The 26,949-nt window shown below is 39.4% G+C and overlaps 1 protein-coding gene across 1 annotated transcript in view; it reads left to right on the top strand.

Annotated features, from left to right (window-relative positions):
• The window catches only part of LOC135220871 (SH2B adapter protein 1-like), a gene marked incomplete in the record, with an annotated part of 324,700 nt that overhangs the window by 250,818 nt on the left and 46,933 nt on the right, over positions 1 to 26,949 (top strand). The window contains 1 exon segment of the mRNA XM_064258463.1: positions 26,078 to 26,314. Coding sequence (XP_064114533.1) covers positions 26,078 to 26,314 — 237 coding nt within the window.

Genomic DNA, 26,949 nt, shown 5'->3' with positions numbered 1-26,949 from the left:
CGGCTACCAACATCAAGACAATTCTCATAAAACTGGATTACCAATAACCGAGGCCACCAGTAACTGGGAGTAGTTAATCCCCAGTTTACAACGGGGTTCTGTTGTTGAGACACATCCTAAGCAGGAATATTGTCAAACACATAAAAAAATCCTAGAAAATATTACTTTTAATGCTTTGGGTGTGTTGAAAACTATGTAAATTGCATTTTAATGCATTTTTCATTAAAAAACTTTCAAATATTGATCATTTTGCCTTTTTGAAGTCATTTTAGATACCACAAACCCCACCCCCCTTGATTTTTAGCCTGGTACCATAGCAACCCCAGATATGCATGCTGTAGATCAATTGATCACACAACAAAGTGGAATTGTGGTGAACCAGTTTGCAGATGGCATCTCAATCTTAGTGGATAATCCAATAAGCTTTGCAGTTCAGCTTACGGTCAGTGTCTGGTTGCTAGGGCTTTTTGGTCCCCGTTCTCCTGAATAGTGAAGAAGTCTGAGTACATATTTGAGTTCCCATACTTGATAGTAGAGACTAGGATCACAGAGAACTTTGGTTTTTCTGGTTTTCATTTTCATTTTTAGAGCAGTGAGGGAATTAAGTTCCATTGCCTGTAGACACATGACTGTGTTCATTGTTCTCTTTCTATAACTTCTTTGATGATTGACAAACAGTGTGTGCTCCATTCCTTTGTTTTCTTTGCTTGGCACTGGCATTTCCTTGTTAGCCTCTGGCTGAGGGGTTTCTTGATCTGCTGTTTCTTGGTCAAGTGACCCAGGTCCCCATCTTTGTCAGCCTCTCATTTGCCCTCAACAATGAGCGATACAATTCCTGCAACTTAAGCTGAAATTCTCCAGCAGCTCCTGGGAGATTTTGTTTTCTTGGAGGGTAGTGAGGAATTTAATAGTGTATTATGCTTTCCAATGACAATGCATCAAGGGGAGGAGCATCTTCTATGAGTAGAATCATAGAAAGTGGAATCTGCTCAAAGATTTTACTCAATAAGTAGCAGACGTTACCTTTTACACAACAAAGTCAGGTGTCTTTTCAGTATGTGACTTAAAGACTAGGGCAGTGGTTCGCTTCGCAACCTTTTTCATCAACCTATTCCCCATCTAAGAGTAGGTCCTTCCTCTATTCCCCCCTTTACATCATATGAGTATAATTCCCTCTCCAATTTAAAGAAAATAAAAAAAAGGAAAGAGAAGGGATGTGAAGGGTTAGGAAGAGAGTTGAATAATTATAAAAACATGATAAGAACCCAATGAGTCCAACTGGATTGGGTGAAGAATGATTGAAGACCATCCACCTACGACAACGTGTCAGTCTTTCCCAACTCAGGATGTCTTAACACAGAGGGGTGGCTAGAGGCAGGTAGTATAATGTCAAGACCTCAGTTTTGTAGCTATGAAAAATACAAATTGTCTTAGAAAATTTGTCATTTGTTCATATGCGAACAAACCTTCGATCTTAACAATAGGATAGACTCATACTTGGAGGGAGGTACAAGACATCCTAGACCAGTTGGGGGCCTACCCACCAGTCCAGCTTCCAGAAGAAATGACTTCTGGAGAGGGACTGAAGCCCGTTGAGAAGCTAGATAAATTGATATCTAACCACTCAGACCATGAGTGACGTACAATATATGGGAGAACCATTTTATAGGGAACCAAAGAGAAACTTTGACTGTCTAATAGCAAACCAACACACCAGGGTTTGTACTACTCTCAACTCTTCCTTGCTAAGGAGTGGAGCATATGCTACCAAATAGAGGGTTTGACATTTGCATATTAAGCGACCACACTATCAGTATGACTACCTTACTCGTATCTGACCAGTCCAGCAAATGACGTGTCTATTCCTTAACCCGCCCGAATGAAGAAGGAAAGGTACAAGAGAAAGGAGACCAGCCAACACACTTATTCTCTCATCCACACAATCATCTTAGGTAAGATACAAAAGTGCCCTGTTAGGGGCAGACTATGAGTTTACCACCTTTGGGCAGCCACCACAGTACCCAGGGGAAAACGTGTCCGCAGATCTGTGGCAACATCCTTAAGATAGAAAGAGGCGAACGTGGACTGGCGTAACCAAGTACCAGCGCTCAGCCCTCTATGTACAGCCAAGTTCTTTTTGAAAGCCAGAGGGGGACTAATACCCCTAATGTCATGCGCTCTAGCCTGCACAGACGTGTTGGTGGAATCATCAAGAGACAAGAATGCCTGTCTGATTGCTTCCCATATCCAAAAAGAGATAGTATTCCTAGACACCTCATTCTTGTATGGCCTGTGCTAACAAAAAGTCTGTGGCAGCCTGGTCTAAGGTGCCGAGTCCTTTAAGATAGCAACGCAGGGCCCGAAACAGGGAACACAACAAAAGCTCTTGAGCATCACCCCCCCTCAAGTCATTCAGTGATGGATGGAACGAAGTGAACCTGTCATTGTGCACAGAGGGATTTTGGGTCTTGGCCTTGAATTTAGGGACAAATCGAATTCGAAGGACAATGACTCCCAACTCTGGTGTGCTTCACCTCATAGCTCAGATCGTGGAGTTCTCTTACCCTCTTGGAAGATGCCAAGGCCAGAAGGAAAACTGCCTTGAGCGTCAAGTTCCCGTCAGATGAGCGACGCAAGGGCTCATATGGACTCTTAGTGAAGCTCTTGAGATCCAAGGAAATATCTGAAGTCGGAGGCTTGAGCTCTCTAGGAGAACTCGACTGCTCAAACCCCTTAACTAGCAAGGATAGTTCCCATGAGATGTTGATACCTTTAAGGCGTAACACCAAACTCGGGCCGCCCTGTAGCCTCTAATGGCAGAAACGGGCAAACGTTTCTCATCTCTGAGGAAGGGTTAAAAGTATGCTATTCGCTGAACAAGAGTGCAATTGGAGAAAAACCCAAGTTACGACACCAATCACAGTAGATCGCCATTTGCCTTGGTAATCGCGGAGGTCAACGTTCTGAGACCGCTGGACATATGCCCTGCTGTCCTGAGAAAAGCCTCTCACTTGGAGGAGATACTTGATAGCCCCCTCCCAACCATAAAGAGACAGGGATTCTACTGACTGGTAGAACATTTCCTGCATGCGGCTGACACAGGAGATGTCGCCAAGGGGGAATCTCCCTTGGAACCTCTGGCAACACCAGTAGGATCTGGGAACCACTCCACCTAAGGCCACAGAGGGGCTCTACCAAGTCATACCTGAGACCCTGTGAACTCATTAGCCTGTTCAGAACTTGATGGATCAAACAAAACGGAGGGAAGGTATACACCTCCAGGTTGTCCCAGGGATGTTGGAATGCATCCTCTGGGACCATTGAACAGAATATCTCCAGCTTCCTGTTGAAGCGAGTCACAAAAAGGTTCAACATGGGTCTACCCAAAACCTGGAAGAGCCTGTCTGCTACCACTTGATGAAGGGTGCCACTCTGTGCCTAGGATCTGATCCTGACGACTGAGTTTGTCTGCGACCACATTCCGTTGCCTGTGTTGATACCTGGGTGAGAGCTCTACCGAATTGACTGACCGCCCACTGGGTAAGCTCGGCAGTCAAGGTGTGAAGTTGACGAGAAACCAGGCCTCCCTCTTTGTTCACATAGGGTACCACCATGAGAACAACAGAATGACCTTCTACCTTCTTCCAAAACTCCCTCAGACCCATGAAGGCTACTTTCAACTCTTAAGACATAATAAGTTGCTGCTTGTCCTCCAAACACCTGAAGCGATGAAGCCGCAGGGCCAAACCCAACCTGCTAGGGAGGCGTCTGAGAACAAAAGGAAGTCCAGTGGAAGAGAAACACAGAGGGACACCCTTCGAAAGATTTTGGTTGTCCAACCACCAACGAAGGTCTTCTCTCACTTCCAGAGACAAAGGAACCATTAACAGGGGTGGGTCCCCGCCAGAGACCAGAATCCTCCCCGTCCATTGCAGAGACCGAAGAAGAAGACGCCCATGAGAGACCAGCTTCACCAGGGATGACAACACGCCCAGAAGAACCTGCCACTGATGAGCTAACTGATGTGGTTCCAACAGGAAGTTCCACGCTACCACCCGTAATTTCTCCAATCTCTGATCCAACCTTTACAACTTTGCCACTGTCGAATCATTACATGCCCAGGTAGAGAATCCTTTGACTGGTTATGAGTTCAACTTTTCCTGGTTGACTACGATGCCCAGTTCCAGACAGAACCAAAGCTAACTGATGAGGTTCCAACAGGAAGTTCCACGCTACCACCCGTAATTTCTCCAATCTCTGATCCAACAGGAAAACTTTTTCCACTGTCGAATCAATTACCATGCCCGGGTAGAGAATCCTTTGACTGGTTATGAGGTTCAACTTTTCCTGGTTGACTACGATGCCCAGTTCCAGACAGATGTCCAATGTATGGTTTCTCCCTGTCTTGCAGCAGCTTTTCCCAGGAAACTGCCAAGACCAACTAATCATCAAGGTACCTCAGCAAACGGATCCCCTGAGCATGGGCCCAACTTGACACGAGAGAGAAGACCTTTGTGAACACTTGAGTGGCTGTTGTCAGCCCGAAAGCCATACGACTTTGAACTCGAAGACCTTGTCCCTAGAGAGAAGCGAAGGAACTTCCTGGACGTGGGATGAACAGGGATTTGGAAGTAGCGTCCCTTAAGTCTATCGACAGCATGAAGTGTCCTGTTGTCCTGTTGTTAAGACCAAAGGTTTGTAGCTATGATAAATACAGATTTTCTTAGAAAATTTTAAATTTTTTTCATGAATTTCAGAATATTAGTTCCTCAGTCTTGTTAAGAGAATAACGAATATGATTATAGAATTTTTAATTTCTTTCTAGGGCTCTCGTGCTTCCCTGGAAATTGCTGAGGCCCCTCCCTAGCGCCCCCATGGTAGAACCACTGGCCTAGGGTTTGCCTTTACAATCTTCTGTGATGAGGTTAGACCTTTCCTCTATAGTGGAGTTGTCTGTACAGGTTATTGGCAGGGCTTCCGTTTCTGACGGCTTGAGATAACCGAAAATCACCAATTTTTTGGTTATCGGCACCTCTCTTAGGTATGCATCAGTGCCAATACGTACATGATCATCGGCATATATCAGTTCTGAAAATCACAGACTTTCTTCCACTAAAAATCGCAGAATTAGGCCCGTAAAACTGGATCGCTGATAACTGGGGAATGGGGACTGCTTGTACTTCCAAGTGTCGAACAGTATCCATCTCTCCAGATCTTTGGTCCTGTGTAATTTATGTTCTTAGTGCTTTAAGTACTACGAAAGTATCTTTATAGACTTCCACTGTTGGACAGTCTTTAGATATTTACTGTTCTTTCCTGGCTTCAGCATATAATTTGAGAAGTCTTTTGGCTCGCACTATTACATTCAGCTTTTTGGTAGGGTGGGGATCACATTCATTCCATGCTCCTCATTGTGAATAGCAGCTCCAGTCTTTTAAGTCTTGTCTCTTTTAACAAGACTCCAAGAGTTTGCAAATTTCTTCCCTCTGAACTAAGGTGAGACTTAATTGACGTACTGCTTTGCCAGCTAGTGCTCTTTAGCACTGCTTGTAATTATCCTCTCCAAGATTTTGGAGGGTTTTCTCCTTGCATTAATAATGGTTAGTGCTGGAAAGTGTTCTGAGGAGGAGGTTGGTTCCTTTCCCATGGGAGGGATCTTGAAGTCAATAACATTTTCCTTCATTTTTTAGCTGAACTTTTCATTTTTATATAAGTAACTTACCAAGTAATTACATAGCTAAGAATTTCTAGCACTGGCAGGTAAAATTTGAAAATCGTGGTAATGATCTTTAGTTTTAGGTTTGGGCAGGCATCCCCTGCCTCTACTGGGGTAGAAGGTAAACAACACAGCAAATGAGCTCAATTTATTTCTGCTGGCTTCTGACGAAGGTTGTAAGCAGCAACTCTTTAAAAATTTGGATGTTGTTTGTTTACCAGTTTTTACAGGACTATTGGTGAAGTACATGTAATTCTTTTCTTAGCCTTTGGCATTTTGTCATTTGGTCAGGATTAATGAAGAGACTTTTGGACTTTTTTAAGTTTTTTTACTTTGTTTTTCACTGACAGTGTCTGACTCAGGAGTAACAAATCCCTTTACTGTAGCAAGGGTTGCAGGACAGGCTTGACGTCTGGTAAGTTCGCAACGTGCACGGTATGCACAGATTTTAGGGGTCAAAGTTGCTGTCTTGAATTGAGATGTTCTGAATGTGTAGGTTGGGATGAGAAAGGCCCTGTGGAGAAAGTTTTTCTTGCACCCCTTGGGTGCCTGCAAAGAGGGCAAAAGACTTAAGCCTTCCTGCAGTTTCTGGGATAGTCTGAGACTTCTTCCTCTGAAGGTTCTCATGATCCAGCATAAACCACTCTGGTTCGGATGCACCGCAATTAGCACCAGTGTTGGGTTCGGGTTTCCCGCCAAGCAGTTCCAGTTATGTGTATGCGCCCGAGCACCCAGTGATTATATATATCAGTTAAGTTCAGTTATTAATTTTTATTGTTATTGTTATTTTCTGCATTGTCGAAATGTGGATGTCCAATGTATGGGCAGTATATGGTTCATTTAGAAGGTGTCTATTGATGTATTTAAGTTGTGTTGTGACATCATAGGATGTGACGTCACAGAAGACAAGATAGCGGCGGCATCTGGTGAATTTAAACAATAATAGAGGGAGAAAGAGACATGTGCATGGGTTGTTTGGTTGATAGGAGAGAGCTGTCTGTCGGATAAGAGTTTTTGGGTTGTTGTTCAAAGGTGCAAACTGGAGTATACTGGGATCAGACAACGTGAACAGGTGGGTAGATTGCACATTTGTGTTCAAGTATGGTTGATCAAGGATGGCTGGATCCAACAGTGAACAAAGGAAGACTAGATAGAGAATGGAATGTCCGAGATTTAGCGGGATACGAGAAGAGTACAAAGGAAGGAGAGGTAAAGTTGAAGATTGGCTATTGTTGTTTGAAGAAGATACAAAATACCCGGCGATATAGATAAGAATGAGCTTAAAAGGGAAAGTCCAAGAACTAACGAAAGGATTAGATAGAGATAAACTTAAGGGTGCAGAGGGTCCAAAGATAATCCTAGCCTAACTAGATGAAGCCTATCTAAAAGACACGGTAATGGAGAATTACAGTAGAATACAAAACTATTTTCAAATGAGAAGAGAACCAAGGGAAAAGAAGAGAGACTTTTTTAATTAGGTATGAAAAGGCATCATCCGAGTGTGACAGCAGTTGGGAAAAGCACGCTTGAAGGGGAAGTCAAGGGTTTTCATGTAGTGAAGCAAGCAAATCTCATGGAAAATAAAAAACAAATGGTATTAGCTGCTTGTGATCAAGGAAAGTTAGAGTACAAAACAGTGTCACAAACAATGAAAAGACTATTTGAGGGATTAGTGAATAAAGAGGAATGGGAATGGTGGGGGTCAGAAGGGAAAACCACAGATGTCAGGGAAGATGGAACAGAGGTAGGGGTGGAAGAAATCTTATAAACAAAGAAGGAAAGTAACATTATGTGCAATATGCTGCTCAGAATGGGCATTGGCTAGGGATTGTCCTCAGAATTTTCATAATATAAGAAAACTGAAACAAAAAAGAAGAAAATAAGCAGGAAACAGAAACTGGGCCAGAAGTTTATGTAGGAGAAATTAATAAAATAGAGGAAGAGTCATGGGAAGTGGTTGATGCAATGCAATTTTAGACATGGTGCAAATTGACAGTTTGCGGGGAATTGTGACTAGCACACATTGTCATGGATTTGTGTCATGAAGATTTGATGAGAATGAAGGATACTAGGAAAGAGTCTAATAAAGTGTTTAATTTTTGTGAGACATAAGTCAAAGGAGTAATGGAAGTACCATTGATATTAAGAAACAGAAGTTTTATTTGAAGACAGAAATTGATATACCATGGCTAATAGGTAAGCAAATCATGAGCAAAATAGGTATGACCATAAAGAATTGGAAAGAAAATTAGTATAATAGAAGTATTAGTGGTAAGTCAAGTTCAGGCGTAAAAACAGGGTTTTGGTTGCTGCTTCTACCTGTGTTCCATATTTAAATAACTGTTGTTTTGCACCTCATTCAAGATGAATTGCCTCCAGGTATCTCCATCAATTACAGACGATGGAGGAATATTCAATCTCAACTGGCTAAAAGCAAGAAAACTGAAGTAAATGTTACTGCTATTCTTGATCTTCAGTATGGCAGACGATGCTGTCTGCTCAAACTGAAAATTATCTGCAAATTATATTGAATGCATTTGCAGATCGCTTACTCTCGTCTTGGACTTTCCATCAACATCAGAAGAACCCAAGTATGTATTATAACAACCACTCCCAACTGAAGCCTAGAGTTGCACCCACCTATAGAAATTAATGGCAAGCTCTAGAAACTGTAGACTGCTTCCCATACTTGGGCAGTCATCTATCTTCAAATGCCAATATAGATGATGAAGTTCAATATTGCATAAGATGTGCTAACTCAGCTTTTGGAAAACTACGCAAGAAAATTTTTGATGATGACTTGTGTTAACACCAAAATAAAGGTATATCAGGCAATAGTCCTACCTACCCTTCTTTATGATTCCGAAACCTCTGGACAGCTTACCGATGCCATGTAAAAGCCCTTGAGAAATTCCATCAAGCGGTCCTTGCAAACATCTTGAGAATAACTTGGGAAGACCCTCCGCACTAATGTAAGTGCTCTTGAAGAGGCCAACTGCCTCAGTATTGCTCTATAATATAAAAAGCCAGTTGAGATGGGCATGGCATGTCAGAATGGCAGACAGCCGCCTTCCTAAGAAGCTCTTTTATACTCGAGCTAAGTGGACAGGACTCGAAATGTGGCAAACCAAGGAAGAGATTCAAAGACAGCTTAAAGACAACTTAAAACTATGTGACATTGATTATAAAATATGGGAGGCGGATGCATTGGAGTGATCTGCTTGGAGAGTTAAAGTGAAAGATGGAATTAGAAATTATGAAGAGAACAGAAAGCAGCTTCTGGAGATTCGTAGAGCTGCAAGACAAGCTCGTGAGGTCCATCCACCGCCTCCACTCCACCTAACAACAGATGTTCCAATTGTGACAGAGTATGTGGCTCAAGAATTGGTCTCATTAGCCACATAAGAACCCGTCAGTAACGACATCCCAGACCATTCATACTTGAATTGAGCGATAGCCATGATGATGAAGATAAGTGGGTAATGAAGGTAAAGTTAAGAGAAGACAAACAGGGTCATTTAGAGAGTACCTATAAGGAGGAGGAAGGTAGAAGAATTATTATTGAGGGTTGGAAAGGGAAAGAGTCTGAGGGAAATTTATAGCACAATGGAAAAATTACATAAAATCCCTTTGGCTCAGCGGAAGTGGAGATTAAATATGGAAGCTAACAGAGGAAAGCACAATGGAGTGATGGGTTAATACAGAAAGAAAAGGAGGAAATAAAAAAGTTACTAACAGACCTGATTGGAAATTGTGAGAAATGTAAAAGATACAAAAGAAATCCAGATAAACCAGTAGTAGGATTTTCTTGGAGTAAAAAACATTTTAATGAAGTTGTAGCAATGGATGTGGGATAGATAGAAGAGAGACTGTTCTTGGTAATGGTGGATATGGCAACAAAGTATTGTCAGCTTTTTGGATAAAAGGTAAGAAACCAGAAACTATAATAAAGACTTTTTTGATAGTTGGTTTGCTATATTTGGAGCACCTTCCTAAATATTGTCAGACAATGGGGGTAGAATTTCAAAATGGAAAAGTAAGGAGGATGGCAGTAATATGGAATATAGTATTAGCCACAGCATCGGAAAACTCCCATGGAGCAACAGATTATGTGAAAAGACCGTAGGCAGGATCAGGGAAGTGTATGAAAGTTGATGGACGATGAGAAGTAGATTGGTCTATAGCATTGAAATGGGTAGCTAGTACTAGGACTGCTTAATGAATAATGGAGGTTTCTCTCCTAACCAATTAGTATTGGAAAAAACACTTCCCTGCCTAAATGGGATAAGAGAGTTCAAGTCATGCAAGCAGGGAGAAAGGGATCAAATAGAGTATGATAAGGGACACACTGAATGCAGTGCACAAGGTCAGAGAAGTGTTTTATAAAAATGTGTCGTATAATGAAATAAGAATTGTGTTAAACTAAAACGTCAGAGAACATAAATTTGAAGAAGCAGTGGTGGGAGATGAGGTATTCCATAAGAAGGAAAATGAAAATGAATGGAGAGGACCTGATCTGGTAGTGGGAGTATCAGGGAAAACATAGAAGTTAAACATGTGGATTCTTTAGAGAAGTAGCTAGAATACACGTTACTAGGATTCAAAGATTATCACCAGAAACAGAAAAGATATCTTCTAGAATAGATAAATCACATGTTGTGAAAGGTAGATCCGATGGTCCAAATGAGGGAATGCAGATAGGCATGAAAGGGAAGGGGATGATATTGGACTGGAGAAGGTATGCAGACAGAAGAGGCTATAGAAAGAGGTGTGGTAGAGGAAACATGGAAGATGACAGGAAAGTGGAGTTAATAGAAGAGATACCAAAATTCAAAAAGGGAAATAGAGTCAGGGTTGTTAACATGATACAGGACAGTAGAAGAATGGACTATATTAAGTCTTGCAGGTGAAAAAGGTCAAGCAAATCATGGCTAATTCGTACAATGTACAAGGCGGTTGTCAGGTTTGACAAGGGGTTGTGGTGGGTTAGCTTGAGGGATTATAGTCAGGTAGAAAAAAATTGAAGATGAGAGGAGGTGTTGCTAGGATTTGAAAATAGAAGCGTAATGGAAGCCAAAGAAAAAAAGAATTCAGAGTTTGGAGAGAAACAAGGTACGTACCATTCAATTTATTGTATTTTTCCAAAAGAATATATTAGGTCCTAGTCTACTTCTCTCACCTTTAAGCCCTCCACTACGTTCAAAACCACTTTACAATACCATGCTTTTGCTGCATCCTTGAGCCCATAGACAGTTTTGTCTTCACTTCCATAACCCACTCCAACCATCTTCCCTAGTCACTTTAAATATACTTCTCTTTGTATCTCGTCACCATGTAAATATGCCGTTTTGACATCCAATGTATAGCAATTCCAATCTTTCACTTTTACTATGGTCAAACAAAATTTTTAAAATTTCAGCATTGCACATGGGAGTGTCTTATTCCCATTCTCCACCATCTCTTCTTCAAAAAACCCTCCAGCTACCAATCTAGCTTTAGATATCCTTTCGCCCCCTTTTATCTTTCAGTTACTATCCATCATTTACCTCCTCATATACGTATTTTGTGTACTATACACATAGAGGATTTTTGCTGTGGAGGAACGGAAGGATTTTTAAAGGTAACAATTGGGAAATTGAAAGGTGAATTGCATGTACGAGAACAAGAAAGTAAAAGGTTTTAAATAGGAGTAGTAGTAGAGCAGAAGACTAGATTTTTGCCTTAATCGGTGGGCAGTACAGTGGTCCCCCGCCCCCATATTCGCAGGGGATGTGCACTAGCGTCCCCCCCGCGAATAGCTCGGAGCCCGCGAAAATAAGTTGGAACCCTTCTCCCTACAACAATGCTCAAAACAGTTTATTTTATTAGGGGAAAAACTCAAGAAAAACACACACAAAATTTTTATACCTGGTTTTTTTAGTAGTTTTATCATAAAAAAGTGCATTTTATGATGAAATTGATGAAATAACCAGGAATTTTGTAGATATTTTTTCTTAGAAAAATACACGAATAGGCGAATTTGATCTGGAGAGATCTGCGAATCAGGAGAACGCAAACACGAGGGCCTCACTGTATGTAAATTCTATAAGAGAACCAGGAGCTAGAACATATATGAGTATAGATCAGTGGTAGGGACAGTTGAATTGGGTATCGCTACATACTGTGCCAGAAAATATCATCGATGTTAGTAAAATTAAGTAAAGCATTTAAAGAACGAACAACTCAGGATATGAAGAGGCTTATTAAAATTGTGAGAAAAACTAAGAACATGATTGGCAAAGCTACAATAAGTGAGATGGAAGAAGAAAAGATTTATTGAGAAAGCCTATGCAGAAGGCTTCATGGAACATAAGAGATGGCCATAACTCAACTTGGCTATATTAGTATATCCTTGAGAGATGGTAAGAGGAGAAGTCCCATGTGGAAGTCCAGGAAATGCAGGAGAGTGGCAAAAATCCACCATTGATGCAGAAGCCCTGAGTGTTGGAGAGGCTATGGAAGGATTGATATATTAAAAGCAATAATGTGGGAAGAGGCAGTAGGAGGGAGAAATTTAGAAGCGTTGGTTAATAGCGATAGTAAAACACTAAGGACTGTTATCAAATCGAGTACTGGTGTAAAGCAGGTAAGAGATTAAAGATAGAACATTGCAACAATAGGAAAACCATAGAATCTGGGGAAATAAAGAGGTGAGATGGATAAAAGGAAAGATCAAGTATTCAGGGGAAAAATATTAGAAATTATGTAGAGGGTAAAGAGTCAGAGAATAAAGGAAATTAGAGGGGACTAAGTAAGGAAGCAGTAGGAGGGGAGGGAGAAAGAGATAGTGTGATTATATATTATGTATCAGTTTAGTCAGTTACATATTTCATTTTTATTGTTATTTTCTGCATTGTCAAAATATGGTGAATGTCCAATGTATGGGCAGTGTATGGTTGATTTTAGAGTCTCTATTGATGCATTTAAGTTGTGTTTGATGTCATAGAAGACAAGGTGGCAGCGGCGTCGGTTAATGTAAAGAATAATAGAGGGAGAAGGAGACGTGTGGATTGTTTGGTTGATAGGAGAGAGCTGTCCGTCGGATAAGAGTTTTGGGTTGTAGGTCTTGTTGTGGTGTTGTTCAAAGGTGTAAGTTAGAGTATACTGGGATCGGAGAACTTGAACAGGTGGGTAGATTGCACATTTGTGTTTGAAAGGAAAGATTAGGCCAGGAAAATATTCAAACTCCAGTTCTTTTAGTTCTTTTGCACCTGAGCAACCATTGTTGAAAGATAATACAGGCAGTCCCTGGTTATCGGTGGGGGTTCCATTCTCAGGAGGATGCTGATAAGCGAAAACTACCATTAACCCGAAACTCAGCTATTTCATGGTTGCCGATAACCGGTTAAAGGCGCCTCCTATGTATGTTATGGTGCCGATAACCGAAACTGACTGTTATGGTGCCATAAATCACCAATTTTATGGGCCAGACAAGTACCATAAAACAGGATCGTTATTAACTGAGTCCCACTGATAACCAAGGACTGCCTGTTGCGTCCTCCTCTAGTAGCTCCTGAATGCCACTCACTTATGAGCATTCTGTCTTGGACAGACGTGCTTCTACTACTGATGGGCAGTGCTTCCTGATTTCTCTTTGGTGACACAGTGTCAATTGGCGCCTGTAGCTTTCTCTTTTACGCCTTCCTGGCTAATTAAGAGAAGGCATTTCCTTTATGCTACTTAAGAGTCTCCTTCTTTGGGTGGTTCCAATTCGGCCCAGAGGTCTTTTTTCGGGTCCTATTGAGATGATTTTTCAGGACTTATTGAGTCATCTAGGAGAGCAGCTTTCGCTGCGGCAAAAACTGTTTTGCTCAGCTGAGATTGATCATCTCTTGCATAATTTGTTCAAGTTTTTGAGGTGACTAGTTTCATGGATTGGGTTATAGTCACCCTTGCTAAAAGATTCAGGATGTACCTTTGATTTCTTCAGACATCTCTGATCTTTTAGCAGTCCTCTCTTGTCTAGATGAGAATTAGAGATGTGAACTAACCTCTACTTTTGCAATGTGCATTCTCAAAAAGTGAGAATTGTGGTGTTCCCTTACTTCAAAAGGAGTAACTCAGGCTCAGAAATCAACTTTTTTTTTTTTTTGCAGCTTATGTGTGACTTTTTCCTCTTCCGCAATACATAGTAAGCGGGTTTACCTCCAACTTTCAAAAGAAGTGACAACAGAACTTTCTTTCCATGTCTTTGGAAATGAGCCAGGGGAAACTACATCTTTCAACAAGTCCTCCTGACCATTGCAGTCCAAGGCTGGAGGAAAAGTGCAATTCACCCCAAAGACAATTAAGAAGTCTTCTTCCAATTCCACCCAGCACTCTTGAATGTCTTTGCAAGGAAGATAGAATTCAGAATGGAGACAGACCGATCGGGTTCTTCCATCCCATCAAGGGGACTGGATAGTCTCCATAGTCCCATCATTCTGAGTCGAGGAAATATCTCAGGTTTGTCATCAGAGGCCAATAAATACTTCAGTTTCAGGCCCTCTGTTTATTTAAGTCTCACACAACTGCGCCAAAGGTTTTTACTTGGGTTCTCGCACCTCCAGTGGGTTGGTTCCATCTTATGGGATTCAGCATATCTCTGTATCTCGACAACTGCCTCCTTCACTCGACGTTGGAGTCGTGCTGCATGGGAGATCTTCAGAACACCTTATGTTGGCTTAGGAGTTAGTTTTGATCAGTCTGCCAATGTCACTACAGGCAGGGAGCTGATAAGCTAAAACTGCCATTAACCGAAACTCGCGATTTATGGCCACTTATGGCACAATAACCGGGCGTTAATGGATGGCACCTCTGTTAAGTATGTCATGGTGCCATAACTATATTGGCACTGGTTTGGTACCATAACTCTATTATTGGTGCCATAACAGGAACTCCGTGCCTATGGCGCTAGACAAGCCCCATAAAATCGGATCGCCATAAACTGAGTCCGTCGATAACTGGGGACTGCCTGTACTAGTGCCATCCCAACGGATAGTTTATTTGGGGATTACTCGGGGCTCGTTTTCAGACTTCTCCCTCCCCCAAAAGGGTAGAGTTCATGTCTTTGAACAGTGGACAAATTCATATCTCTCCCGTAGTGCTTAGCCAGGATTGGATGAGCCTCCTCAGAACCCTGACCTCCATAGAGCATTTGTTCCTATGGAGAGGTTGTTTGGCACTTAAGAGTCTGCAGTTCTTTCTTTTGCAAAATAGAACAGGAGGAGTTTTTGGACGACTTCATGTTCTAGATTCTGCAGGGAATAAAAGAATATGTGCTTTGGTGGAGATCAGAAGAAAGACTTCTAATAGGTAAGTCCCTTTCACCTCTGAACCCAGATGTCAATTTCCATGCAGACGCATCTAACGTAGGCTGGGGGGCTCTGATAGGGAACAGATATCTCTGGAATGTGGATGTTACAGCAGAAGGCCTAGCATATCAACCTCAAAGAGTTGAATGCCATAACCCTGGGACTTCAAGTGTTTGCATTGGAAGCCCAGTCAAGGTAGTAGCTTTACATTTGGACAACATGACAGCCCTCATGTACATTTCCAAGCAAGGGGAAACCCTCTCTTTCTCTCTTTGCAAGGCTGCAAGAGACCTTCCACTTTGGGCCAACAAGAACCATATAAAGTCGGTAACAAGATTTCTTCAGAGAAAATTGAATGTATTAGCAGACCAACTTGGCCTCTCCAATCAAGTCATTCCTACTGAATGAACCCTGAATCCAGCAGTCTGCCCGGACCTCTGGAAGTTGTGGGGAAGGCCAATGATAGACCTTTTTGTGACTGCCAAAAATCATCAGCCTCCTCTTTATTGCTCTTAGGTTCGAGATCCGGGGTGTAGGCTGTGGATGCCATGCTCTTGGACTGGACAGAAAGGGGTTGTACACATTTCCTCCCTTGGGAATGATTAGAGAGGTTCTCAAGAAGTTCCAGACACAGAAACGTCTCTATGATCCTCACTGCCCCATTCTGGCCCGTCATAGAATGGTTTCTGTACCTAATCGGTCTGTTAGCAGATTTTATCAGGTTACTCCCCCAAAGATGAAAACTGCTCAGACAACCACAAATACTGAGGTTTCATCAAGGGTTATCTATGCTGGCTCTGACAGGGTTCATACTGCTGTCAGACTCCTCAGAGCTAATGGCTTTTCAAGGTCAGCTGCAGAGGCAGTCTCAAAATGTAGGCATCAATCATCCTCCAACTATGACCTAAACAAATGGTCCATTTTCAGGTCTTGGTGCAGAAGAACCCAAGTCTCTTCTTCTCAAGCGACTATAACAGAGATCACTGATTTTCTTCTGTGCCTAAGGAAGTCGTGAGGATTATCTTCTTCCACATTGAAAAGTACAGGACCATGTTATGCTCTGTATTTAGACAATAGGGGTCTAGATTTGCTGCTAACAAGGACTGAACAGGAAACATAACTATGAAGACCCTTTTCCTGATAGCCTTGGCCTCAGCAGAAGGGGGAAGCGAAATCCAAGCCTTAGATAAAAGGTTTGGGTTCTCCAACAGGGATGCCCTAGTTTCATATACTACCCTGGGATTTTTTGCTAAGAACGAGAATCCTGCTAAACCTAGGCCATGGTCTTTATAATTAAGAACTTGTCTGACATGGTGGGTCCTGATGAAGAGGAGAGGTCTCTTTTCCCTGTGAGAGTACTTAAGTTCTATCTTTGCAGGACTGAAGAACATTGGGGGCTTCCTGTAACTTACAGTGTTCGTTTAAGGAACTCTCTCATCCTCTCTCCAATCTCGTTTTTCCTGAGAGATCTCATTCATGAAGCCCATTTGCATATAGGAGTGTTACCTATTCTGTAGGTGAAGGCACATGAGATTAGGGTGGTGGCTACATCTCTGGCCTCCAGGTACTATAACCTTTCTTTAACTTCCATTATTCAATCCACATATTGTTACCCACTATTTGCGTGAAATTGAGCTTTTTAATGACTGCAGTACTTTGGATCAGTTTGTGCTGGCTGGCATGGCTCTGGGAAGGAAATATAGGAAGCTTTTTTCCTACCATACTCTTCGCCTTGAATCTGATATTGGGTCCTAGGGGAGTCTGTGGGTACTGGATACCTTCCAGAATCATTGGTAGGGTAGTGGTGTTTTTTAAATTATTGGTGTAGGTTGTTTTGATATTCTGGTTTTTGTGTATGTGTGTGTGTTTTTTTTATGGTACTGTGCCCAGGGCAGGGGCAATGTCAGTGTTTTGCTAGTGCTCTGAGAAGTCCTTGCTGTAAGGTTCCTACTGTGTAATAGGTACCCTCGGTCTGGTGCCACACCTCTATTGAGTTAAGAATAAACTGTGCCAGAGGCAGTAAATTTTTTCCTGCAGTAGCCTCTCTTAACAAGGTAAGGAAACAACAAGCATTGTATGAATGCTAGCAGTTTTTTCTATTTGCATTTTATTACCATTAACACTGTGCAATAGTTTTCATCCATGAATCCCACCTCCTATAGTAGATTCACATTAACCATGCGTTTGATGTCTAGGCCAGTCCCTTACAACACTCCTGATTGGCTGTTGATAAGCCAATCGTAGGGCTGGAAACTCTCAGTCTCTCAAGAGTTCATATAGGCAGGATGTATGTTCCACCTCTCCTGAGGGATACTTTTGAACTATATCCCTCAGGAGAGGGGGAACGTACATATTACCTATGTGAACTCTCGAGAGAGATTGATAGTTTCCAAACCTGTGATTGGCTTATCAACAGCCAATCAGGAGCATCGTAAGGGACTGGCCTAGACATCAGATGCACTGTTAATGTGAACCTACCATAGCAATCAGGGAATCAGCTATGTAATTACTTGGTAACTTACTTGCATAAAAATAATCTTTTTTTATAGTAAAATGAGATTTTATGTATACTTAGCAAATTATTACAGAATGGGAGCCCACCCTCCCCCTCCTCCCGGGGATGATAGGTCATAAATAAATTGAGGTTGTTTGCTATGTTGTTACTTTCTACCACAGTAGTGGCCGGGGATAGCTGGCTACACCAAAAATAAAAGAATCACTACCACGATTTTCAGATTGTAGCTGCCACTACTAGAAATTCATAGCTATGTAGTTACCTGGTAAGCATGAATAAAACTTCATTTTATTGTAAAATTATCATATTTCCAGGTAATGAGGGTGGGTGTCTTATACATCAGACTCCCAGTATTTCATTCTACCCAAACGATGTTAATGTCAAGTCCTGAACACTTTTCTTCAGGATGTGGGATGGCTGTCCGACAAGTTGTGTAGCCACCAAGGTCCATACAGACAGTCCCTGGTTTACGGCAGGGGTTCCATCCCTGGCGATGTGCTGTAAACCTGAAATTGCAGCAACCTGAAGCATCACAATTATAATGGGAATAGATAGCACTTACAGTGCCGTTAACAGTACCGTAAGTGGCAGCTACAATCTGAAAATCGTGGTAGTGATTCTTTTGTTTTTGGTGTAGCCAGCTATCCCCGGCCACTACTGTGGTAGAAAGTAAGTGTTACGTGCTGAAAAATCATGATTAACTGTGCTTGAGCCAAGAGCTATAAGCCTGAATGATGTAACCTGAACCTGACATATCCCAGGGACTGCCTGTATTGGACAAGGTTGGTACCTTGTACAGTATAATTAGCCTTGTGTAAATCTAGAAGTGGAATGAGTGGATTCCATTCCAGCCTTCTTCCCTCTTTCAAAAGCAACTTCTGGGCTACAGTTCATGCTGGAGTCAGGTAGGGTACAGGTGATTGCACTTCAGGCATCCTCACCCAGTCATTGACTAAGAGTTGTCTCCCTCAACCTCTCGCATAACAAGTGGGAGGGGGATTGGGTAGAGCTTAGTCTAACACCCAATTATATTGTTTTACCAGTGCCAAATGGCTTCTCATCATGGCCTCTTGTGTGAGACATCACAGTTCTCTAAATGCTGTCCTTCTTGAGTAACCTTTTTTCCCCTGGCCCGGGGGACTTCTGCTACTGCTGTGACCAACTATTTTACCAGACTAACAGAGGTTTAGGAGTTTTGACTTCCCTTGCTTGCAAGGCAACTAGGATTATGGTAATTCTTTGGTGGTTCTCAACTCCAGTGAGCTGAAGGAGATTTGCCTTCCACCTAAGGAGTAAGTCTCCTGTATAAAAGAATGATGATTTGTATTCTCATAGGAACATATAACAAATTTTAGATAACAGTTTGTAATTTTCCAAGGTATAAAAACAGAGCCTTTTATTTTCAGTCCCACCTTATCCACCTTGCTCACTCCTTCTAGCCATCTTCACCTGTTATCGGCCTTATTGGAAAAGTACCAATTGTTATTCAAAATTTCTTATACGTATATACATTACTGAATGCAGTACAACACTGCACTGTTTTTAATACATTAGGGTAAAATAGTGTTAAAAATTTTGCAGTGTGTGTGTACACAGTATACACATATATGCTTCACATTCGGGTAAATACACACTTAGAGTGGGTTTTGCTTGCCTTTTGCCCAGTCTCTCTCTCTCTCTCTCTCTCTCTCTCTCTCTCTCTCCTCTCTCTCTCTCTCGTCTCTCTCTCTCTCTCTCTGTAAGTAGCCATCTTGCTTGGTGAGTCGTACCCGCGTGAAGTCAGATTAATCAACAGATATCACAAGTTTAACATACGACTAGAATTTGAGAAATATCTAGAAGTGTTCGTGAACTATCGGTGATAAGATTAGTGTGAAAATAGTAGGATAAAGCGTCTTCTAAGTTAGTTTATCAAGTGTAATACTATAAATCAGAACAAGATGGCAGTAAGTTTCCAACTGCGGGAAGAGGTGGCGTAATTTGCGTGTCTAGCATTCGCAATACGATGAGGTAGCAGGAAGGGAACTGGCATTTCTCATCTATGAAATCAGCAACAGTCCTAACCAAAAAGATACAAAAGCATTCATAGATATATTAGAAGGATATAATCCTTCAAACTTGGAACAAATCTAATGAAAACATCTTGAACATAATTGAAGAAGTTCCAAATAAAATCAAGTGGTCAAGAGACTCATAAAGAAACTATACATAACCAACATATTCCGACAAAAGAAAATAAAAGAATAAGGTGAATCTTGTGAATATCCTAATTGATGCATTAGGAAAAAGAATAGCCAAAAGCATGCAAAAACTGGTGTAGGTTTGGTATAGCATAGTCAATCCACAAAACCTAATCAGAAAATGTGCTGCATGCAACATTCCGACCCATCCACAGTGTGCTGAGGTATACAAGATTTTGAGAAAAGATACAAGAATTTTTCGTTCAACATGTCTATCATGGATAGACAATGTTATTAAATCAAGATTGAATGTACAAATAGTTGAGGATGAAGAAGAGAGAGAAGAAGAAGAAGAAAAAGAAAAAGAAGAAGAGGAAACGGAAGAGAAGTAAACAAAATGAAATGACAGAAAAAAAATAAGGAAAACAAAGAACAAGATAAAAGTATGGATGCAGAGATACTCATTGATACTACATATGAGGCAATAAAGCAGCATCCTACGAAGAAATAATTACGATATGACAACAGAAAGCAAATCCGAAGAGGCTCTACCCAGATCTATACAATGACGGGAAAGAGGAAAAAATAGACAAGAAAGACAAAATCTGCAACCTTTGAAAAGAGGGAATTGCAGATTTGGAGAAAGATGTTACTACAAACATCCTAAGATATGTCAAACTATGAAATATATGGTAAATGTGCATACTTAGATGGATATGGGATGATTGCAGAGATCTGCATCCAAAAATATGTAAAAAAAAAACCTAAAAGAAGGAAAAGGATGTAAGTTCGACAAAAAATGCAAATATATGCACCCTGTAGCCATGAATCATAATCAAATAAATAACAACCAAGTAATAAAATCCAAAATAAGAAAGAAACAAATAAAGAGAGAAATCAAGAATATCAGGTAAAGAGAAAAGCAAACCACCAATGAGATATGCAGAGGTGTCAGCAAAAAATTTCAAAGCATCAGCTTCCGAATTCTACTCAAGATAATAACTGTATTTATTATGCAAGAGGATATTGCAGAAACGGAGAAAATTGCAGATTCAGGACACAAAATGAATAATTATGATGAAGGAAGATCAATATTATGGAAAAGTTGGATTTTTTAATGTCAGAATTTCTGGAAATGAAAAAAAGAACAACATACCAGAACAGGAAACGAGACATGGGGAAAATCCTTATTACTACCATATTAAATGAAGGAGAAAACACGCAACCATCATAGTGATGAATGCGCAGGGTTTAGTTACGCGTAACTCAAAAAGAAAAATAGAGTACTTAGAAGCAAACTAACCCAAAATGAAAAGAAAATAGATATAATTGAATATAAGTGAAACCTGGTATTCCCAAGAGACTGGGAATGATGATCAAATAAAAGGGTTTTCCAAACTTATAGCATCAGATAGAAAAAATAGGAATCAAGGGGGAACCGCAATATCTGGGAAAGACAAAAACAAGGAAAAATATATGAGAAATATAGTAACTCAGAATGTGAACTAATAGCGGTAGAATTTGAATCTGAAAAATTGATGAACATAGTAATATATAGCCTCCTAATACTAAAGAGTTTGACTTAATAATTGAAAAATTGGATGATATATGTAGAAATCACAAGGCTGGACTATTCTCTTATCTGGTGACTTCAACTTTCCTTTCGTAGAATGGAAAGAACGAATAGGAGATTGTGGTTGTACTTATACATATAAAAAAGAGAGAATAGTAGTGCAGAAGATAAGAGGCAATTGAAAAGCTATTAGATATGCTACTAGAATACACATTCAACAAATAAATCACCTGCCAACAAGAAAGGAAAATACTTTAGACCTAGTATTGTGAACGAGATGAATTATGTTAAAGAAATAATAGTTTATAATGCGAATATTTGCAGACCATAAATGTCATAGAATTAACAGTTCATTCCAAAGCAAGTGAAAATAGAGATAAGCAAGAAATGAAAAAGTGGGAAGGATATGGAAAATACAACTTCTACAGTAAAATATAAAATGGTCAGAAATTAATGAAGAATTAAACAAAGATTGGGATAACATTTTCGTAAGTGATGACATAAGGGTAAAATACGGAGATATTATATAAAAATATTGGAGAAAATAGTGGAAAAATATATACCGAAGAAGAAAAGTAAACATCATTCATGCATACAAGAGACAGAAGGATCTTGTTCCAGAAAATCAGAAAGTGGAAAAAAGGTCTTGCAAAAGAAAAAATGCATGGAAAGTTATAGAACTAAAAAAGTAAGATAGAAAATGCAGAACAAAAGATTATACAATCAAAAGAAAATGAAAAACGGGACTTGGAAGAAAAAACCCTATTAAATATCAAGCAAAACCCCAAGCTATTATACTCATATGCGAAGAAGATGAATAAAAGAAGAATAGAAATAGGCCCTCTGAGAATTGAAGGGAGATTAACGAATGAAAAAAAGGAAATTTGCACATACTGGCAGAACGATATAAGAGAGAATTCACCCCTAGAATAGATAATGAAGATAATGATATCGAAGTAAGGGATGAAAATAGTGAATATTTAGCTGACATAGATATTAAATGAAGCTGATATTGTGCAGGCTATTAATGAAATTAAAATGGAGCTGCTGCAGGCCTGATGGAATTCCTGCTATTTTGTTAAAGAAAGTAGTTCATTCTATCGCAAAGCCACTTGCAATATTATTAAGACAAAGTGTAGATACAGGCAAGAGATTTATGAGAGCACAAATTAGCATATATTACCCACCCTACTTTCAAAAGTGGATCAAGACTAGAGGCAAGTAATTATAGGCTGTGAGTCTAACATCACATATTATGAAAGTGTATGAAAGGGTAATGAAGAAAAATATTATGAAACATTTAATAAAAAATAATTTTTTTGTTTAATAAAGGACAAACATGGTTTCGTACCCGGAAAAAGTACACAAACCCAACTGTTAGTCCACCGTGAGAACATAATTCAAAAATATGAAAAGCGGAAAATGAAACAGATGTGGTTTTATTTAGACTTTGCAAAAGCTTTTGATAAAGTAGACCATAATATATTAGCGAAGAAAATTAGAAAAACACAATATCGTGGATAAAGTAGGAAGATGGTTAAAAGAAAAATTTTTACACAACAGAAAACAGATAGTTATTGCAAACGACGAGAAATCGGATGAGTCAGGTAATATCCGGTGTGCCGCAAGGTACGGTGTTAGCTGCAATACTGTTTGTTATTATGATTGAAGACATAGACAATAATGTGAAGGATTCGGTAGTGAGTAGTTTCGCAGATGACACAAGAATAAGTAGAGAAATTACTTGTGATGAGATAGGAACGCTCTACAAAGAGACCTTAACAAAGTATATGATTGGGCAGAGTAAATAGGATGGTATTTAACTCTGATAAATTTGAATCAATAAATTATGGAGACAGAGAAAGAAAGCTATATGCATATAAGGGACCTAATAATGAGACCATCACAAATAAGGAAGCAGTTTAAAGACCTTGGTGTGATGATGAATAGGAACATGTTATGCAATGATCAAATAGCAACTCTGTTGGCAAAATGTAAAGCAAAAATGGGAATGTTGTTACGGCACTTCAAACAAGAAAAGCTGAACACATGATTATGCTTTATACAACATATGTTCGTAGTCCACTTGAATATTGCAATATGATATGGTACCCACATATCAAAAGGATATTGCACAAATAGAGAGTGTACAAAGGTCCTTTACAGCTAGAATAGAAGAAGTTAAGGACCTAGACTACTGGGAAAGACTACAATTCTTAAAATTATATAGTCTAGAAAGGAGAAGAGAACGACTACTGATAATTCAGCATGGAAACAGATAGAAGGAATAGCAGAAAAATATCATGGAACTAAAAATATCAGAAAGAGCAAGCAGAGGTAGATTAATAGTGCCCAAAACTATACCAGGAAAAATAAGGAAAGCACACAGGACATTAATCCACTACGCACCCAGCATCGATAATGCAGCGTCTATTCCAATGCGTTGCCAGCTCATCTGAGGAATATATCAGGAGTGAGCGTAGATGTGTTTAAGAATAAGCTCGACCAAATATCTAAACTGCATCCCAGACCATCCAAGATTGGAAGATGCAAAATATACCGGAATATGTACTAGCAACTCTCTGGTAGACATTAGAGGTGCCTCACACTGAGGGACCTGGGGCAACCCGAACAAGATGTAAGGTCTGTAAGGTCTGTAAGGTCTCTCTCTCTCTTTTGCTGTCAATTTTTTTTGAAGAATTTGGAGTTACTTATGTTTGAAAAATAGTTTTATTTTTTATTTCTATGAGTTTTGCATACAACATTCTTACATTTGTTGTAATCATAAGAAGATACAGGTACATGCATTTTTAGAAGCAATTCATTTTGCAGAGTTTTATCTGAATTGGAATAAGTAAATCAATATTTTGAATTGAATAAATACAAAATACTGGTTAAGGTATGCTGTTAAGTACTTCATATGGAATTGCACAATACTGTAAGCTATGTGCATTGCCTCCAGGTTACAGTCTTTAAGGGGGCCGGCCGGCAAATGCCCTTTTTAAAGGACAGGACTTTGATATTCATACCACTTAATAAGGTGACTTGGGACATCTCCAAACCGCATATGATTTTCGCCTCTGACCTTCGGTTTTGTGACGCCAGGGCGATTTATCCCGAAAATAACCATTTTTCAAATTCTATCTCCTCCCTTGATATTTAATATTAAGACTTGGGATTACTACCATATATAGACCTGATGTAGACCTCCAATCGAATGGAGAGTTTTTTTTTTATAAAAGTCATTTTTTTGCTAGATATGAATTTTTCAATATGGTAAAAAAATAAACCCTATAAATCGGAGAAAAAAAATTTATAAAAAAAATACGAAACAAAAATTGGAAAAAAGGGCTCTATTTGATTGTTCTATAATGTCTTTCTGAGTTATATACCAAATTCCAATGTTATAGCTTTAAAACTAAGTGAGAAGATAGATTTTGAAGGTCAATAAGTATAGTTTTTGAGATACAGGCGTTCAAAGTTTTCCTTCGTATTTCTATAAAGACAATGTTAATAAATAATGATTATTATGAATGTATATTTTCTTTTTTGTGTATTAATAAACCAAAACTATTTAATTTATCATAATTTAATCATAAATTGATGATCCCTTTGCTCATATATCGCAGCCTGGGGCACTGCTTGAGGCAAGATGGGGCACTCCTTCCTACGCAATTCTCTCTCTCCCCTTCACTAAATTGGCTTATTACAGCGAATTTTCTTCTTCTGTGTGTTAGCGAGATGTTTTCCTTGTATTTTCCTCTTTGGCATGATGAAATTCTTGCCCGAAACAAATATAAAACAAACGTAATTGCAAGAGAATGTCAAGAGGTGAAACTCGAAGGCGTACACTTTTTTTACAAAGACAATTTATAAAATCATGATTATTATGAATTTCATATTCCATTTTGGGTATTAAAGAAACAAAACTTTGTTATTTATCATAAATGAAGATCTCTTTGCTCAAAGATCGTAGCCTTAGGCACAGTGTGACGTGTGCTGTCAAGCAAGACGGGGGCGTTACTAAGCAACCCTCCCCTCTCTCTTCACTAACTACGCATATATTATGATATTCTGTAATAATACTTGAGCGATTTTTCTTTGTATGTTAGCAAGATGTTTCTCTTGTCTTTTCCTCATTGGCATGATGAAATTCTTGCCGAAACATACATAAACATACGTGAAAGCAGGCGAATGTCAGACGTGAAATGGAACGTGTAGACTACTTGACGTCTGTGATCGCACTAAATCAGGACTGGACTTGGTAGCTTGAGCCTGAAGTCTCCTTCTCGACTCGGGGAATGTCTACAGATGCCATTTCTCCCAATTTCTTTGACAATAATTATCAAAATTTACGATAATAGAAGAAATATTGCATTTTCTTGTACGGATCAATGTTTTAGGCTTATTGAGTTACGTTAACTAATTACCCTGTAACTACGAAAGTAAGAGGAATTTTGACGAAATATTTCGTATACGTATTCTCAATTGCCATATGAAGCTCCATGAATTTTTTCATGACTTTGAATTTTTCGCCCTATACCTCCATATATAGAGGTTCCGGCCGGCCCCCTTAAGGTGTTGTGTTAGTCTTTGTTACTTAACAGATTTTGTTATTTACTGGAAGGGGCAGACACCTGAACTGCCTGCTAAGTTGAGGTGATATTGTACATTATATTGTAAATGAATTGTAACTAATATACTTTAAAATATTCAGATAGCTATAGAATTTTCAGTAAGAATGCTGTATATCCTCTTCAGCATCTGAGGATGACAATCAATCCAGATGGAGCTTGCCGTGTTCAACACTTGTCATTTGCAACAATATTCGACTTACTAGAGTATTTTCGTGATAACCACATCCCTTTGGAGTCTGGTGGTACTTCTGATGTGACTTTATCAGAATTTGTCATTGCTGCTGATTATCCTGCAAGAAACCAAGGAGCTGGACAGGTTGGGACTGAACGTCGACCTCCAAACATCCCAGATACAAGAGAGGTATGTGTGATTTACGAAAAAATATTTTTATAATGTGTTTTATATATATATATATATATATATATATATGTATGTATTATATATATATATGTATTGGTATTATATATATATATATATATATATATATATATATATATATATATATATATATTATATATATATATATATATATATATATATATATATATACATACATGTATGTATGTATGTATATTAATGTATATATATAGTATATATATATATATATATATCTATATATATATCATATATATACTATATATATATATTATATATATATATATGCATGTATGTATATATATATTGGTTTTGATCTTTTAATTAATAAAGAGGTTTTTCCGTTAGGTTTTGTTGGGCTCCGTCCCATGTTGGAATTGTCGGGAAATGAGCGAGGTGACGCTGCTGCTAAGGCTGCAACTAGGCTTAAGCACATTTCCAAAACATGGCATCCCTGTTTCAGATTTTAAAAGTACCATTAGATTATATTGTAGAGACCAGTGGCAGGCCCACTGTCTACTTTAGATAATAATCTTAATTAAAGTCGATTAGGCCTACTGTTCATCCTTGGCCTCATAGCCGGATGGATAGAAGGTCTGAGATAGTTTTAGCTAGATTAC

This window comes from Macrobrachium nipponense, chromosome 2 (genome assembly GCF_015104395.2).
Source record: "Macrobrachium nipponense isolate FS-2020 chromosome 2, ASM1510439v2, whole genome shotgun sequence".
Taxonomy (NCBI): Eukaryota; Metazoa; Arthropoda; class Malacostraca; order Decapoda; family Palaemonidae; genus Macrobrachium; species Macrobrachium nipponense.
This window is presented reverse-complemented; position numbering and strand designations above follow the sequence as displayed.